Raw genomic sequence first — 19,361 nt, 5'->3', positions numbered from 1 at the left:
GATTAGATTCCAGTCTGTAACTCACTCCCGGGTATCAGTTATTCTATATATAAACCACCCCGAACACCCTCGATTAGATTCCAGTCTGTAACTCACTCCCGGGGATCTGTTATTCTATATATAAACCACCCCGAACCCCTCGATTAGATTCCAGTCTGTAACTCACTCCCGGGCATCTCTTATTCTATATATAAACCACCCCGAACCACCTCGATTAGATTCCAGTCTGTAACTCACTCCCGGGTATCTGTTATTCTATATATAAACCACCCTGAACCCCTCGATTAGATTCCAGTCTGTAACTCACTCCCGGGTATCTGTTATTCTATATATAAACCACCCTGAACCCCTCGATTAGATTCCAGTCTGTAACTCACTCCTGGGTATCTGTTATTCTATATATAAACCACCCTGAACCCCTCGATTAGATTCCAGTCTGTAACTCACTCCCGGGTATCTGTTATTCTATATATAAACCACCCCGAACCCCTCGATTAGATTCCAGTCTGTAACTCACTCCGGGTATCTGTTATTCTATATATAAACCACCCTAAACCCCTCGATTAGATTCCAGTCTGTAACTCACTCCCGGGTATCTGTTATTCTATATATAAACCACCCCGAACCCCTCGATTCGATTCTAGTCTGTAACTCACTTCCGGGCATCTGTTATTCTATATATAAACCACCCCGAACCCCTCGATTAGATTCCAATCTGTAACTCACTCCCGGGTATCTGTTATTCTATATATAAATCACCCCGAACCCCGCGATTAGATTCCAGTCTGTAACTCGCTCCCGGGTATCTGTTATTCTATATATAAACCACCCTGAACCCCTCGATTAGATTCCAGTCTGTGACTCACTCCCGGGTATCTGTTATTCTTTATATAAACCACCCTGAACCCCTCGATTAGATTCCAGTCTGTAACTCACTCCCGGGTATCTGTTATTCTATATATAAACCACCCCGAACCCCTCGATTAGATTCCAGTCTGTAACTCACTCCCGGGTATCAGTTATTCTATATATAAACCACCCCGAACCCCCTCGATGAGATTCCAGTCTGTAACTCACTCCCGGGGATCTGTTATTCTATATATAAACCACCCCGAACCCCTCGATTAGATTCCAGTCTGTAACTCACTCCCGGGCATCTCTTATTCTATATATAAACCACCCCGAACCCCCTCGATTAGATTCCAGTCTGTAACTCACTCCCGGGTATCTGTTATTCTATATATAAACCACCCTGAACCCCTCGATTAGATTCCAGTCTGTAACTCACTCCCGGGTATCTGTTATTCTATATATAAACCACCCCGAACCCCGCGATTAGATTCCAGTCTGTAACTCGCTCCCGGGTATCTGTTATTCTATATATAAACCACCCTGAACCCCTCGATTAGATTCCAGTCTGTGACTCACTCCCGGGTATCTGTTATTCCATATATAAACCACCCCGAACCCCGCGATTAGATTCCAGTCTGTAACTCGCTCCCGGGTATCTGTTATTCTATATATAAACCACCCTGAACCCCTCGATTAGATTCCAGTCTGTGACTCACTCCCGGGTATCTGTTATTCTTTATATAAACCACCCCGAACCCCTCGATTAGATTCCAGTCTGTAACTCACTCCCGGGTATCTGTTATTCTATATATAAACCACCCCGAACCCCTCGATTAGATTCCAGTCTGTAACTCACTCCCGGGTATCTGTTATTCTATATATAAACCACCCCGAACCCCTCGATTAGATTCCAGTCTGTAACTCACTCCCGGGTATCTGTTATTCTACATATATACCACCCTGAACCCCTCGATTAGATTCCAGTCTGTAACTCACTCCCGCGTATCTGTTCTTCTATATATAAACCACCCTGAACCCCTCGATTAGATTCCAGTCTGTAACTCGCTCCCGGGTATCTGTTATTCTATATATAAACCACCCTGAACCCCTCGATTAGATTCCAGTCTGTAACTCACTCCCGGGTATCTGTTATTCTACATATATACCACCCTGAACCCCTCGATTAGATTCCAGTCTGTAACTCACTCCCGCGTATCTGTTCTTCTATATATAAACCACCCTGAACCCCTCGATTAGATTCCAGTCTGTAACTCGCTCCCGGGTATCTGTTATTCTATATATAAACCACCCCGAACCCCCTCGATTAGATTCCAGTCTGTAACTCACTCCCGGGTATCTGTTATTCTATATATAAACCACCCCGAACCCCTCGATTAAATTCCAGTCTGTAACTCACACCCGGGTATCTGTTATTCTACATATAAACCACCCGTCACCCCTCGATTAGATTCCAGTCTGTAACCCACTCCCGGGTATCTGTTATTCTATATATAAACCACCCTGAACCCCTCGATTAGATTCCAGTCTGGAACTCACTCCCGGGTATCTGTTATTCTATATATAAACCACCCCGAACCCCCTCGATTAGATTCCAGTCTGTAACTCATTCCCGGGGTATCTGTTATTCTATATATAAACCACCCCGAACCCCTCGATTAGATTCCAGTCTGTAACTCACTCCCGGGTATCTGTTATTCTTTATATAAACCACCCTGAACCCCTCGATTAGATTCCAGTCTGTAACTCACTCCCGGGTATCTGTTATTCTATATATAAACCACCCCGAACCCCTCGATTAGATTCCAGTCTGTAACTCACTCCCGGGTATCTGTTATTCTATATATAAACCACCCCGAACCCCCTCGATTAGATTCCAGTCTGTAACTCACTCCCGGGGATCTGTTATTCTATATATAAACCACCCCGAACCCCTCGATTAGATTCCAGTCTGTAACTCACTCCCGGGTATCTCTTATTCTATATATAAACCACCCCGAACCCCCTCGATTAGATTCCAGTCTGTAACTCACTCCCGGGTATCTGTTATTCTATATATAAACCACCCTGAACCCCTCGATTAGATTGCAGTCTGTAACTCACTCCCGGGTATCTGTTATTCTATATATAAACCACCCCAAACCCCTCGATTCGATTCCAGTGTGTAACTCACTCCCGGGTATCTGTTATTCTTTATATAAACTACCCTGAACCCCTTTATTAGATTCCAGTCTGTAACTCACTCCCGGGTATCTGTTATTCTTTATATAAACCACCCTAAGCCCCTCGATTAGATTCCAGCCTGTAACTCACTCCCGGGTATCTGTTATTCTTTATATAAACTACCCTGAACCCCTTGATTAGATTCCAGTCTGTAACTCACTCCCGGGTATCTGTTATTCTTTATATAAACCACCCTAAGCCCCTCGATTAGATTCCAGCCTGTAACTCACTCCCGGGTATCTGTTATTCTATATAGAAACCATCCCAAACCCCTTGATTAGATTCCAGTCTGTAACTCACTCCCAGGTATCTGTTATTCTTTATATAAACCATCCCAAACCCCTCGATTAGATTCCAGTCTGTAACTCACTCCCGGGTATCTATTATTCTTTATATAAACCACCCTGAACCCCTCGATTAAACTCCAGTCTGTAACTCATTCCCAGGTATCTGTTATTCTTTATATAAACCCACCCTGAACCCCTCGATTAGATTCCAGTCTGTAACTCATTCCCGGGTATCTGTTATTCTTTATATAAACCACCCTGAACTCCTCGATTAGATTCCAGTCTGTAACTCACTCCCGGGTATCTGTTATTCTTTATATAAACCATCCCAAACCCCTCGATTAGATTCCAGTCTGTAACTCACTCCCGGGTATCTATTATTCTTTATATAAACCACCCTGAACCCCCCGATTAAATTCCAGTCTGTAACTCACTCCGAGGTATCTGTTATTCTTTATATAAACCACCTTGAACTCCTCGATTAGATTCCAGTCTGTAACTCACTCCCGGGTATCTGTTATTCTTTATATAAACCACTCCGAACCCCTCGATTAGATTCCAGTCTGTAACTCACTCCCGGGTATCTGTTATTCTCTATATAAACCACCCCGAACCCCTCGATTAGATTCCAGTCTGTAACTCACTCCCGGGTATCTGTTATTCTATATATAAACCACCCCAAACCCCTTGATTAGATTCCAGTCTGTAACTCACTCCCGGGTATCTGTTATTCTATATATAAACCACCCTGAACCCCTCGATAAGATTCCAGTCTGTAACTCACTCCCGGGTATCTGTTATTCTATATATAAACCACCCCAAACCCCTCGATTAGATTCCAGTCTGTAACTCACTCCCGGGTATCTGTTATTCTATATATAAACCATCCCAAACCCCTCAATTAGATTCCAGTCTGTAACTCACTCCCGGGTATCTGTTACTCTCTATATAAACCACCCTAAGCCCCTCGATTAGATTCCAGCCTGGAACTCACTCCCGGGTATCTGTTATTCTATATAGAAACCATCCCAAACCCCTTGATTAGATTCCAGTCTGTAACTCACTCCCAGGTATCTGTTTCCTCCGGGTGCTCCGGTTTCCTCCCACAGTCCAAAGATGTGCGGGTTAGGTTGATTGGCCAGGTTAAAAAATTGCCCCTTAGAGTCCTGGGATGTGTAGGTTAGAGGGATTAGCGGGTAAAATATGTGGGGGTAGGGCCTGGGTGGGATTGTGGTCGGTGCAGACTCGATGGGCCGAATGGCCTCCTTCTGCACTGTAGGGTTTCTATGATTTCTATGATAAACCACCCCAAACCCCTCGATTAGATTCCAGTCTGTAACTCCCTCTGTTATTTGATATATAAACCACATTGAACCCCTCGATTAGATTCCAGTCTGTAACTCACTCCCGGGTATCTGTTATTCTAAATACAAACAAAGAACAAAGAACAATACAGCACAGGAACAGGCCCTTCGGCCCTCCAAGCCCGCGCCGCTCCCCGGTCCAGGATTGAATCCTGAATCCAGGATCCCCGCCCAATTTTCCAGCCTATCTACATACCAATATCCTATCCACCGAGCTGTCCCTCACAGCTACGATGCTTTGTTCATTACAACCTATTAACTTACCCCCACCCCCCCATTCCAGACCATGTGATCTCCAGGGAGAGGCGAAAACCCAGAGTGAAAAACCCCAGGGCCAATATGGGGACAAAAAAATCTGGGAAATTCCTCTCCGACCCCCTGAGGCGATCGAAACGAGTCCAGGAGATCACAATGGCCCCAATCGGAAAATGCTTCCCAACCCTAGTCATTTCCACTTCCACGAACACCATATGAATCCCCTGCCCCCGAGACAGGTTCCCAACTATCCGCAGTCTCACTCTGTACTGGCACCAGCAAGATGATCGTAGAATGAAGCCTTGAAACGAGAAACCAGGAACAATTAGCCCGCGCCGCTCCCTGGTCCAAACTAGATCACTCTTTTGTATCCCTCCATTCCCACTCCGTTCATATAGCTGTCTAGATAAGTCTTAAACGTTCCCAGTGTGTCCGCCTCCACCACCTTGCCCGGCAACACATTCCAGGCCCCCACGACCCTCTGTGTGAAATATGTCCTTCTGATATCTGTGTTAAACCTCCCCCCCTTCACCTTGAACCTATGACCCCTCGTGAACGTCACCACCGACCCGGGGAAAAGCTTCCCACCGTTCACCCTATCTATGCCTTTCATAATTTTATACACCTCTATTAAGTCTCCCCTCATCCTCCGTCTTTCCAAGGAGAACAACCCCAGTTTCCCCAATCTCTCCTCATAACCAAGCCCCTCCATACCAGGCAACATCCTGGTAAACCTCCTCTGTACTCTCTCCAAAGCCTCCACGTCCTTCTGGTAGTGTGGCGACCAGAACTGGACGCAGTATTCCAAATGCGGCCGAACCAACGTTCTATACATCTGCAACATCAGACCCCAACTTTTATACTCTATGCCCCGTCCTATAAAGGCAAGCATGCCATATGCCTTCTTCACCACCTTCTCCACCTGTGACGTCACCTTCAAAGATCTGTGGACTTGCACACCCAGGTCCCTCTGCGTCTCTACACCCTTTATGGTTCTTCCATTTATCGTGTAGCTCCTCCCTACATTATTCCCACCAAAATGCATCACTTCGCATTTATCAGGATTGAACTCCATCTGCCATTTCCTTGCCCAAATTTCCAGCCTATCTGTATCCTTCTGTAGCCTCTGACAATGTTCCTCACTATCTGCAAGTCCTGCCAGTTTTGTGTCGTCCGCAAACTTACTGATCACCCCAGTTACTCCTTCTTCCAGATCATTTATATAAATCACAAACAGCAGAGGTCCCAATACAGAGCCCTGCGGTACACCACTAGTCACAGGCCTCCAGCCGGAAAAAGACCCTTCCACTACCACCCTCTGTCTTCTATGACCAAGCCAGTTCTCCACCCATCTAGCCACCTCCCCCTTTATCCCATGGGATCCAACCTTTTTCACTAGCCTACCATGAGGGACTTTGTCAAACGCTTTACTAAAGTCCATATAGACAACATCCACGGCCCTTCCTTCGTCAACCATTTTGGTCACTTCTTCAAAAAACACCACCAGGTTCGTGAGGCATGACCTCCCTCTCACAAAACCATGTTGACTATCGTTAATGAGTTTATTCCTTTCTAAATGCGCATACATCCTATCTTTAAGAATCTTCTCCAACAACTTCCCCACCACGGACGTCAAGCTCACCGGCCTATAATTACCCGGGTTATCCTTCCTACCCTTCTTAAGTAACGGGACCACATTGGCTATCCTCCAATCCTCTGGGACCTCACCTGTGTCCAGTGACGAGACAAAGATTTGCGTCAGAGGCCCAACTATTTCACCTCTCGTCTCCCTGAGCAGCCTTGGATAGATTCCATCAGGCCCTGGGGATTTGTCAGTCTTTATATTCTCTAACAAACCTAACACTTCCTCCTGTTATTCTGTTATTCTATATATAAACCACCCCGAACCCCGCGATTAGATTCCAGTCTGTAACTCACTCCCGGGTATCTGTTATTCTCTATATAAACCACCCCAAACCCCTCGATTAGATTCCAGTCTGTAACTCACTCCGGGTATCTGTTATTCTATATATAAACCACCCCAAACCCCTCGATTAGATTCCAATCTGTAACTCACTCCCGGGTATCTGTTATTCTATATATAAACCACCCTGAACCCCTCGATTAGATTCCAGTCTGTAACTCACTCCCGGGTATCTGTTATTCTCTATATAAACCACCCCAAACCCCTCGATTAGATTCCAGTCTGTAACTCACTCCCGGGTATCTGTTATTCTATATATAAACCACCCCAAACCCCTCGATTAGATTCCAGTCTGTAACTCACTCCCAGGTATCTGTTATTCTATATATAAACCACCCCAAACCCCTCGATTAGATTCCAGTCTGTAACTCACTCCCGGGTATCTGTTATTCTATATGTAAACCACCCCGAACCAATTGATTAGATTCCAGTCTGTAACTCACTCCGGGTATCTGTTATTCTATATATAAACCACCCCGAACCAATTGATTAGATTCCAGTCTGTAACTCACTCCGGGTATCTGTTATTCTATATATAAACCATCCCGAACCCCGCGATTAGATTCCAGTCTGTAACTCGCTCCCGGGTATCTGTTATTCTATATATAAACCACCCTGAACCCCTCGATTAGATTCCAGTCTGTAACTCACTCCCGAGTATCTGTTATTCTATATATAAACCATCCCAAACCCCTCAATTAGATTCCAGTCTGTAACTCACTCCCGGGTATCTGTTGTTCTATATGTAAACCACCCTGAACCCCTCGATTAGATTCCAGTCTGTAACTCACTCCCGGGTATCTGTTATTCTATATATAAACCACCCCAAACCCCTCGATTAGATTCCAGTCTGTATCTCACTCCCGGGTATCTGTTATTCTATATATAAACCACCCCAAACCCCTCGATTAGATTCCAGTCTGTAACTCACTCCCGGGTATCTGTTATTCTTTATATAAACTACCCTGAACCCCTTGATTAGATTCCAGTCTGTAACTCACTCCCGGGTATCTGTTATTCTTTATATAAACCACCCTAAGCCCCTCGATTAGATTCCAGCCTGTAACTCACTCCCGGGTATCTGTTATGCTATATAGAAACCATCCCAAACCCCTTGATTAGATTCCAGTCTGTAACTCACTCCGGGTATCTGTTATTCTATATATTAACCACCCCAAACCCCTCGATTAGATTCCAATCTGTAACTCACTCCCGGGTATCTGTTATTCTATATATAAACCTCCCCGAACCCCGCGATTAGATTCCAGTCTGTAACTCGCTCCCGGGTATCTGTTATTCTATATATAAACCACCCTGAACCCCTCGATTAGATTCCAGTCTGTGACTCACTCCCGGGTATCTGTTATTCCATATATAAACCACCCCGAACCCCGCGATTAGATTCCAGTCTGTAACTCGCTCCCGGGTATCTGTTATTCTATATATAAACCACCCTGAACCCCTCGATTAGATTCCAGTTTGTGACTCACTCCCGGGTATCTGTTATTCTTTATATAAACCACCCCGCACCCCTCGATTAGATTCCAGTCTGTAGCTCACTCCCGGGTATCTGTTATTCTATATATAAACCACCCTGAACCCCTCGATTAGATTCCAGTCTGTAACTCACTCCCGGGTATCTGTTATTCTATATATAAACCACCCTGAACCCCTCGATTAGATTCCAGTCTGTAACTCACTCCCGGGTATCTGTTATTCTACATATATACCACCCTGAACCCCTCGATTAGATTCCAGTCTGTAACTCACTCCCGCGTATCTGTTATTCTATATATAAACCACCCTGAACCCCTCGATTAGATTCCAGTCTGTAACTCACTCCCGGGGATCTGTTATTCTATATATAAACCACCCCGAACCCCCTCGATTAGATTCCAGTCTGTAACTCACTCCCGGGTATCTGTTATTCTATATATAAACCACCCCGAACCCCTCGATTAGATTCCAGTCTGTAACTCACTCCCGGGTATCTGTTATTCTACATATAAACCACCCTGAACCCCTCGATTAAATTCCAGTCTGTAACTCACTCCCGGGTATCTGTTATTCTATATATAAACCACCCTGAACCCCTCGATAAGATTCCAGTCTGTAACTCACTCCCGGGTATCTGTTATTCTATATATAAACCACCCCGAACCCCCTCGATTAGATTCCAGTCTGTAACTCATTCCCGGGGTATCTGTTATTCTATATATAAACCACCCCGAACCCCTCGATTAGATTCAAGTCTGTAACTCACTCCCGGGTATCTGTTATTCTTTATATAAACCACCCTGAACCCCTCGATTAGATTCCAGTCTGTAACTCACTCCCGGGTATCTGTTATTCTATATATAAACCACCCCGAACCCCTCGATTAGATTCCAGTCTGTAACTCACTCCCGGGTATCTGTTATTCTATATATAAACCACCCCGAACCCCCTCGATTAGATTCCAGTCTGTAACTCACTCCCGGGGATCTGTTATTCTATATATAAACCACCCCGAACCCCTCGATTAGATTCCAGTCTGTAACTCACTCCCGGGTATCTCTTATTCTATATATAAACCACCCCGAACCCCCTCAATTAGATTCCAGTCTGTAACTCACTCCCGGGTATCTGTTATTCTATATATAAACCACCCCGAACCCCTCGATTAGATTCCAGTCTGTAACTCACTCCGGGTATCTGTTATTCTATATATAAACCACCCTAAACCCCTCGATTAGATTCCAGTCTGTAACTCACTCCCGGGTATCTGTTATTCTATATATAAACCACCCCGAACCCCTCGATTAGATTCTAGTCTGTAACTCACTCCCGGGTATCTGTTATTCTATATATAAACCACCCCGAACCCCTCGATTAGATTCCAGTCTGTAACTCACTCTGGGTATCTGTTATTCTATATATAAACCACCCCGAACCAATTGATTAGATTCCAGTCTGTAACTCACTCCGGGTATCTGTTATTCTATATATAAACCACCCTGAACCCCTCGATTAGATTCCAGTCTGTAACTCACTCCGGGTATCTGTTATTCTATATATAAACCATCCCGAACCCCGCGATTAGATTCCAGTCTGTAACTCGCTCCCGGGTATCTGTTATTCTATATATAAACCACCCCAAACCCCTCGATTAGATTCCAGTCTGTAACTCACTCCGGGTATCTGTTATTCTATATATAAACCATCCCGAACCCCTCGATTAGATTCCAGTCTGTAACTCGCTCCCGGGTATCTGTTATTCTATATATAAACCACCCTGAACCCCTCGATTAGATTCCAGTCTGTAACTCACTCCCGGGTATCTGTTATTCTATATATAAACCACCCTGAACCCCACGATTAGATTCCAGTCTGTAACTCACTCCCGGGTATCTGTTATTCTATATATAAACCACCCCAAACCCCTCGATTAGATTCCAGTCTGTAACTCACTCCCGGGTATCTGTTATTCTATATATAAACCACCCCGAACCCCTCGATTAGATTCCAGTCTGTAACTCACTCCCGGGTATCTGTTATTCTATATATAAACCACCCTGAACCCCTCGATTAGATTCCAGTCTGTGACTCACTCCCGGGTATCTGTTATTCTATATATAAACCACCCCGAACCCCGCGATTAGATTCCAGTCTGTAACTCACTCCCGGGTATCTGTTATTCTATATATAAACCACCCCAAACCCCTCGATTAGATTCCAATCTGTAACTCACTTCCGGGTATCTGTTATTCTATATATAAACCACCACGAACCCCGCGATTAGATTCCAGTCTGTAACTCGCTCCCGGGTATCTGTTATTCTATATATAAACCACCCTGAACCCCTCGATTAGATTCCAGTCTGTGACTCACTCCCGGGTATCTGTTATTCCATATATAAACCACCCCGAACCCCGCGATTAGATTCCAGTCTGTAACTCGCTCCCGGGTATCTGTTATTCTATATATAAACCACCCTGAACCCCTCGATTAGATTCCAGTCTGTGACTCACTCCCGGGTATCTGTTATTCTTTATATAAACCACCCCGAACCCCTCGATTAGATTCCAGTCTGTAGCTCACTCCCGGGTATCTGTTATTCTATATATAAACCACCCTGAACCCCTCGATTAGATTCCAGTCTGTAACTCACTCCCGGGTATCTGTTATTCTATATATAAACCACCCTGAACCCCTCGATTAGATTCCAGTCTGTAACTCACTCCCGGGTATCTGTTATTCTATATATAAACCACCCCGAACCCCTCGATTAGATTCCAGTCTGTAACTCACTCCCGGGTATCTGTTATTCTATATATAAACCACCCTGAACCCCTCGATTAGATTCCAGTCTGTAACTCACTCCCGGGTATCTGTTATTCTACATATATACCACCCTGAACCCCTCGATTAGATTCCAGTCTGTAACTCACTCCCGCGTATCTGTTATTCTATATATAAACCACCCTGAACCCCTCGATTAGATTCCAGTCTGTAACTCCCTCCCGGGTATCTGTTATTCTATATATAAACCACCCCGAACCCCCTCGATTAGATTCCAGTCTGTAACTCACTCCCGGGTATCTCTTATTCTATATATAAACCACCCCGAACCCCCTCGATTAGATTCCAGTCTGTAACTCACTCCCGGGTATCTGTTATTCTATATATAAACCACCCTGAACCCCTCGATTAGATTGCAGTCTGTAACTCACTCCCGGGTATCTGTTATTCTATATATAAACCACCCCAAACCCCTCGATTAGATTCGAGTGTGTAACTCACTCCCGGGTATCTGTTATTCTTTATATAAACTACCCTGAACCCCTTGATTAGATTCCAGTCTGTAACTCACTCCCGGGTATCTGTTAGAACATAGAACATAGAACATTACAGCGCAGAACAGGCCCTTCGGCCCACGATGTTGCACCGACCAGTTAAAAAAAAACTGTGACCCTCCAACCTAAACCAATTTCTTTTCGTCCATGAACCTATCTACGGATCTCTTAAACGCCCCCAAACTAGGCGCATTTACTACTGATGCTGGCAGGGCATTCCAATCCCTCACCACCCTCTGGGTAAAGAACCTACCCCTGACATCGGTTCTATAACTACCCCCCCTCAATTTAAAGCCATGCCCCCTCGTGCTGGATTTCTCCATCAGAGGAAAAAGGCTATCACTATCCACCCTATCTAAACCTCTAATCATCTTATATGTTTCAATAAGATCCCCTCTTAGCCGCCGCCTTTCCAGCGAAAACAATCCCAAATCCCTCAGCCTCTCCTCATAGGATCTCCCCTCCATACCAGGCAACATCCTGGTAAACCTCCTCTGCACCCTCTCCAAAGCCTCCACATCCTTCCTGTAATGTGGGGACCAGAACTGCACACAGTACTCCAAGTGCGGCCGCACCAGAGTTGTGTACAGTTGCAACATAACGCTACGACTCCTAAATTCAATCCCCCTACCAATAAACGCCAAGACACCATATGCCTTCTTAACAACCTTATCTACTTGATTCCCAACTTTCAGGGATCTATGCACACATACACCTAGATCCCTCTGCTCCTCCACACTATTCAAAGTCCTCCCGTTAGCCCTATACTCAACACATCTGTTATTCCTACCAAAGTGAATTACCTCACACTTCTCCGCATTAAACTCCATCCGCCACCTCTCGGCCCAACTTTGCAACCTGTCTAAGTCTTCCTGCAAACTACGACACCCTTCCTCACTGTCTACCACACCACCGACTTTGGTGTCATCAGCAAATTTGCTAATCCACCCAACTATACCCTCATCCAGATCATTAATAAATATTACAAACAGCAGTGGCCCCAAAACAGATCCCTGAGGTACACCACTTGTAACCGCACTCCATGATGAATATTTACTATCAACCACCACCCTCTGTTTCCTATCCGCTAGCCAATTCCTGATCCAATTTCCTAGATCACCCCCAATCCCATACATCTGCATTTTCTGCAGAAGCCTACCATGGTGAACCTTATCAAACGCCTTACTAAAATCCATATATACCACGTCCACTGCCTTGCCCCCATCCACCTCCTTGGTCACTTTCTCAAAAAACTCAATAAGGTTAGTAAGGCACGACCTACCTGCCACAAAACCATGCTGACTATCACCTATCAATTCATTACTCTCCAAATAACTATAAATCCTATCCCTTATAATTTTTTCCAACATCTTGCCGACAACAGAAGTGAGACTCACCGGTCTATAATTCCCGGGGAAGTCTCTGTTCCCCTTCTTAAACAATGGGACAACATTCGCTAACCTCCAATCTTCTGGTACTATACCAGAGGCCAACGACGACCTGAAGATCAGAGCCAGAGGCTCTGCAATCACTTCTCTTGCCTCCCAGAGAATCCTTGGATAAATCCCATCCGGACCAGGGGATTTATCTATTTTCAGACCCTCCAGAATATCCTGCACATCCTCCTTATCAACTGTAATACTGTCTATTCTACTCCCTTGCAACCCAGTGTCCTCCTCAGCTATATTCATGTCCCCTTGCGTGAACACCGAAGAGAAATATTGGTTCAATGCTTCACCAATCTCCTCCGGTTCCACACATAACTTCCCTCTGCCATCTATAACTGGCCCTAAACTTGCCCTAACCAACCTTCTGTTCTTGACATACCTATAGAACGCCTTAGGATTCTCTTTAACCCTATCCGCCAAAGTCTTCTCATGTCCCCTTTTAGCCCTTCTAAGCTCGCTCTTCAACTCCCTCTTAGCCAATCTAAAGCTTTCTAGTGCACTACCCGAGTGCTCACGTCTCATCCGAACATAAGCCTCCTTTTTCTTTTTAACCAACAAAGAAACTTTTTTGGTGCACCACGGTTCCCTAGCCCTACCAATTCCTCCTTGCCTGACAGGGACATACCTATCACAGACTCGCAGTAGCTGCTCCTTGAAAAAACTCCACATGTCGGACGTTCCCAGTCCCTGTAATCTCCTAGTCCAACCTATGTTTCCTAATTCTCTCCTAATAGCCTCATAATTACCCTTCCCCCAGCTAAAACCACTGGCCCGAGGTTCATGCCTATCCCTTTCCATCACTAAGGTGAACGTAACCGAATTGTGGTCACTATCACCAAAATGCACACCAACTCCCAAGTCTAGCACCTGGTCTGGCTCATTTCCCAGCACCAGATCCAATATAGCCTCACCTCTAGTTGGCCTGTCTACATACTGAGTCAAAAAACCTTCCTGCACGCTTTGAACAAAAACTGACCCCTCTAACGAGCTAGAGCTATAACAATTCCAGTCAATATTAGTCAAGTTAAAATCCCCCATAACAATTGCCCTATTACTTTCACTCCTAAGCAGGATTGACTCCGCAATCCTTTCCTCAACCTCTCTAGAACTTTTAGGAGGTCTATAAAAGACTCCCAACAGGGTGACCTCTCCTCTCCTATTTCTAATCTCCGCCCATGTTATTCTTTATATAAACCACCCTAAGCCCCTCGATTAGATTCCAGCCTGTAACTCACTCCCGGGTATCTGTTATTCTTTATATAAACTACCCTGAACCCCTTGATTAGATTCCTGTCTGTAACTCACTCCCGGGTATCTGTTATTCTATATAGAAACCACCCTAAGCCCCTCGATTAGATTCCAGCCCGTAACTCACTCCCGGGTATCTGTTATTCTATATAGAAACCATCCCAAACCCCTTGATTAGATTCCAGTCTGTAACTCACTCCCAGGTATCTGTTATTCTTTATATAAACCATCCCAAACCCCTCGATTAGATTCCAGTCTGTAACTCACTCCCGGGTATCTATTATTCTTTATGTAAACCACCCTGAACCCCATGATTAAACTCCAGTCTGTAACTCACTCCCAGGTATCTGTTATTCTTTATATAAACCACCCTGAACCCCTCGATTAGATTCCAGTCTGTAACTCATTCCCGGGTATCTGTTATTCTTTATATAAACCACCCTGAACTCCTCGATTAGATTCCAGTCTGTAACTCACTCCCGGGTATCTGTTATTCTTTATATAAACCATCCCAAACCCCTCGATTAGATTCCAGTCTGTAACTCACTCCCGGGTATCTATTATTCTTTATATAAACCACCCTGAACCCCTCGATTAAATTCCAGTCTGTAACTCACTCCGAGGTATCTGTTATTCTTTATATAAACCACCCTGAACTCCTCGATTAGATTCCAGTCTGTAACTCACTCCCGGGTATCTGTTATTCTTTATATAAACCACTCCGAACCCCTCGATTAGATTCCAGTCTGTAACTCACTCCCGGGTATCTGTTATTCTATATATAAACCACCCTGAACCCCTCGATTAGATTCCAGTCTGTAACTCACTCCCGGGTATCTGTTATTCTATATATAAACCACCCCAAACCCCTCGATTAGATTCCAGTCTGTAACTCACTCCCGGGTATCTGTTATTCTATATATAAACCATCCCAAACCCCTCAATTAGATTCCAGTCTGTAACTCACTCCCGGGTATCTGTTACTCTCTATATAAACCACCCTAAGCCCCTCGATTAGATTCCAGCCTGTAACTCACTCCCGGGTATCTGTTATTCTATATAGAAACCACCCCAAACCCCTCGATTAGATTCCAGTCTGTAACTCCCTCTGTTATTTGATATATAAACCACATTGAACCCCTCGATTAGATTCCAGTCTGTAACTCACTCCCGGGTATCTGTTATTCTATATATAAACCACCCTGAACCCCTCGATTAGATTCCAGTCTGTAACTCACTCCCGGGTATCTGTTATTCTCTATATAAACCACCCCAAACCCCTCGATTAGATTCCAGTCTGTCACTCACTCCCGGGTATCTGTTATTCTATATATAAACCACCCCAAACCCCTCGATTAGATTCCAGTCTGTAACTCACTCCCGGGTATCTGTTATTCTATATATAAACCACCCCAAACCCCTCGATTAGATTCCAGTCTGTAACTCACTCCCGGGTATCTGTTATTCTATATATAAACCACCCCGAACCCCTCAATTAGATTCCAGTCTGTAACTCACTCCCGAGTATCTGTTATTCTATATATAAACCATCCCAAACCCCTCAATTAGATTCCAGTCTGTAACTCACTCCCGGGTATCTGTTGTTCTATATATAAACCACCCTGAACCCCTCGATTAGATTCCAGTCTGTAACTCACTCCCGGGTATCTGTTATTCTATATATAAACCACCCCAAACCCCTCGATTAGATTCCAGTCTGTATCTCACTCCCGGGTATCTGTTATTCTATATATAAACCACCCCAAACCCCTCGATTAGATTCCAGTCTGTAACTCACTCCCGGGTATCTGTTATTCTTTATATAAACTACCCTGAACCCCTTGATTAGATTCCAGTCTGTAACTCACTCCCGGGTATCTGTTATTCTTTATATAAACCACCCTAAGCCCTCGATTAGATTCCAGCCTGTAACTCACTCCCGGGTATCTGTAATTCTCTTGAAACCATCCCAAACCCCTTGATTAGATTCCAGTCTGTAACTCACTCCCAGGTATCTGTTATTCTTTATATAAACCATCCCAAACCCCTCGATTAGATTCCAGTCTGTAACTCACTCCCGGGTATCTATTATTCTTTATATAAACCACCCTGAACCCCTCGATTAAATTCCAGTCTGTAACTCACTCCCAGGTATCTGTTATTCTTTATATAAACCACCCTGAACTCCTCGATTAGATTCCAGTCTGTAACTCACTCCCGGGTATCTGTTATTCTTTATATAAACCATCCCAAACCCCTCGATTAGATTCCAGTCTGTAACTCACTCCCGGGTATCTATTATTCTTTATATAAACCACCCCGAACCCCTCGATTAGATTCCAGTCTGTAACTCACTCCCGGGTATCTGTTATTCTATATATAAATCACCCCAAACCCCTCGATTAGATTCCAGTCTGTATCTCACTCCCGGGTATCTGTTATTCTATATATAAACCACCCCAAACCCCTCGATTAGATTCCAGTCTGTAACTCACTCCCGGGTATCTGTTATTCTTTATATAAACTACCCTGAACCCCTTGATTAGATTCCAGTCTGTAACTCACTCCCGGGTATCTGTTATTCTTTATATAAACCACCCTAAGCCCTCGATTAGATTCCAGCCTGTAACTCACTCCCGGGTATCTGTAATTCTCTTGAAACCATCCCAAACCCCTTGATTAGATTCCAGTCTGTAACTCACTCCCAGGTATCTGTTATTCTTTATATAAACCATCCCAAACCCCTCGATTAGATTCCAGTCTGTAACTCACTCCCGGGTATCTATTATTCTTTATATAAACCACCCTGAACCCCTCGATTAAATTCCAGTCTGTAACTCACTCCCAGGTATCTGTTATTCTTTATATAAACCACCCTGAACTCCTCGATTAGATTCCAGTCTGTAACTCACTCCCGGGTATCTGTTATTCTTTATATAAACCATCCCAAACCCCTCGATTAGATTCCAGTCTGTAACTCACTCCCGGGTATCTATTATTCTTTATATAAACCACCCCGAACCCCTCGATTAGATTCCAGTCTGTAACTCACTCCCGGGTATCTGTTATTCTATATATAAGCCACCCTGAACCCCTCGATTAGACTCCAGTCTGTAACTCCCTCCCGGGTATCTGTTATTCTATATATAAACCACCCTGAACCCCTCGATTAAATTCCAGTCTGTAACTCACTCCCAGGTATCTGTTATTCTTTATATAAACCACCCTGAACTCCTCGATTAGATTCCAGTCTGTAACTCACTCCCGGGTATCTGTTATTCTTTATATAAACCATCCCAAACCCCTCGATTAGATTCCAGTCTGTAACTCACTCCTGGGTATCTGTTATTCTATATATAAGCCACCCTGAACCCCTCGATTAGATTCCAGTCTGTAACTCACTCCCGGGTATCTGTTATTCTATATATAAGCCACCCTGAACCCCTTGATTAGATTCCAGTCTGTAAATCACTCCCGGATATCTGTTATTCTATTTATAAACCACCCCAAACCCCTCGATTAGATTCCAGTCTGTAACTCACTCTCCGGTATCTGTTATTCTTTATATAAACTCTCAGCCTCCTTCACCCAATCACTGTTTCTCAGCTTTGAACTTTTTGTTCTCACTTTCAGGTGCAGCTTGATGATGGGACTGTGAATGCGGATCACATTTTTTCCTCAATCCCAGCGAAAGGTTTGTACTCAGGGTGAATGAGGCAGCCGTGAGTTTTGATAACTTGTGATTGTGTGCATCATTGTCCACTCGCCCTTTGACCTCTCACCTCTCACCTCTCCTCTTCATGCAGCGCTGAGCAGGATCCTCCCTCCGTCTTTGGACGTTGTATGTGAGAGACTGAGGAAGATCTCCAGTGTGTCAGTCACTGTGGTCAACCTGGAGTATGAGGGCCTGGTGTTGCCTGTCTCGGTGAGGCTCTCTCAGACTGCAGATAAACACATTTAAAGTGATACCTCTCAGACCCCTGCACATCCCAAGCCTGGGCACTCAGCCTCTCATTGACCCTCTCTCTCCCCACCTGACACCCTCTCTCTGCGCCCCCTACCCCCTCTCCTCCCCGACCTCCTCTCTCTCCTCCCCGACCCCCTCTCTCTGCACCCCCGACCCCCTCTCTCTCCCCGACCCCCTCTCTCTCCTCCCCGACTCCCTCTCTCTCCTCCCCGACTCCCTCTCTCTCCTCCCCGACCCCCTCTCTCTCCTCCCCGACTACCACTCTCTCCTCCCCGACCTCCTCTCTCTCCCCCCCGACCCCCTCTCTCTGCATCCCCGACCCCCTCTCTCTGCACCCCCGACCCCCTCTCTCTCCTCCCCGACCCCCTCTCTCTCCTCCCCGACCCCCTCTCTCTCCTCCCCGACCCCCTCTCTCTCCTCCCCGACCCCCTCTCTCTCCCCACCCGACACCCACTCTCTGCGCCCCCTACCCCCTCTCCTCCCCGACCTCCTCTCTCTCCTCCCCGACCCCCTCTCTCTCCTCCCCGACCCCCTCTCTCTCCTCCCCGACTCCCTCTCTCTCCTCCCCAACTCCCTCTCTCTCCTCCCCGACTCCCTCTCTCTCCTCCCCGACCCCCTCTCTCTCCTCCCCGACCCCCTCTCTCTCCTCCCCGACCCCCTCTCTCTCCTCCCCGAACCCCTCTCTCTCCTCCCCGACTCCCTCTCTCTCCTCCCCGACTCCCTCTCTCTCCTCCCCGACCCCCTCTCTCTCCTCCCCGACCCCCTCTCTCTCCTCCCCGACTCCCTCTCTCTCCTCCCCCGACCTCCTCTCTCTCCTCCCCGACCCCCTCTCTCTCCTCCCCGACTCCCTCTCTCTCCTCCCCCGACCTCCTCTCTCTCC

General features: G+C 45.6%; 1 protein-coding gene across 1 annotated transcript in view; it reads left to right on the top strand.

Annotated features, from left to right (window-relative positions):
- LOC144490311 (protoporphyrinogen oxidase-like) overlaps window positions 1-18,439 on the top strand; it is a gene marked incomplete at its 3' end in the record, with an annotated part of 31,505 nt that extends 13,066 nt beyond the window's left edge. The window contains exons 2-3 of the mRNA XM_078208076.1: window positions 18,148-18,208; window positions 18,321-18,439. Of these exons, the coding sequence (XP_078064202.1) occupies window positions 18,148-18,208; window positions 18,321-18,439 (180 nt within the window). The remainder of the gene's footprint in view (window positions 1-18,147; window positions 18,209-18,320) is intronic.
- Window positions 18,440-19,361: the final 922 nt, after the last annotated feature.

This window comes from Mustelus asterias, unplaced genomic scaffold (genome assembly GCF_964213995.1).
Source record: "Mustelus asterias unplaced genomic scaffold, sMusAst1.hap1.1 HAP1_SCAFFOLD_3137, whole genome shotgun sequence".
Classification (NCBI taxonomy): Eukaryota; Metazoa; Chordata; class Chondrichthyes; order Carcharhiniformes; family Triakidae; genus Mustelus; species Mustelus asterias.
This window is presented reverse-complemented; position numbering and strand designations above follow the sequence as displayed.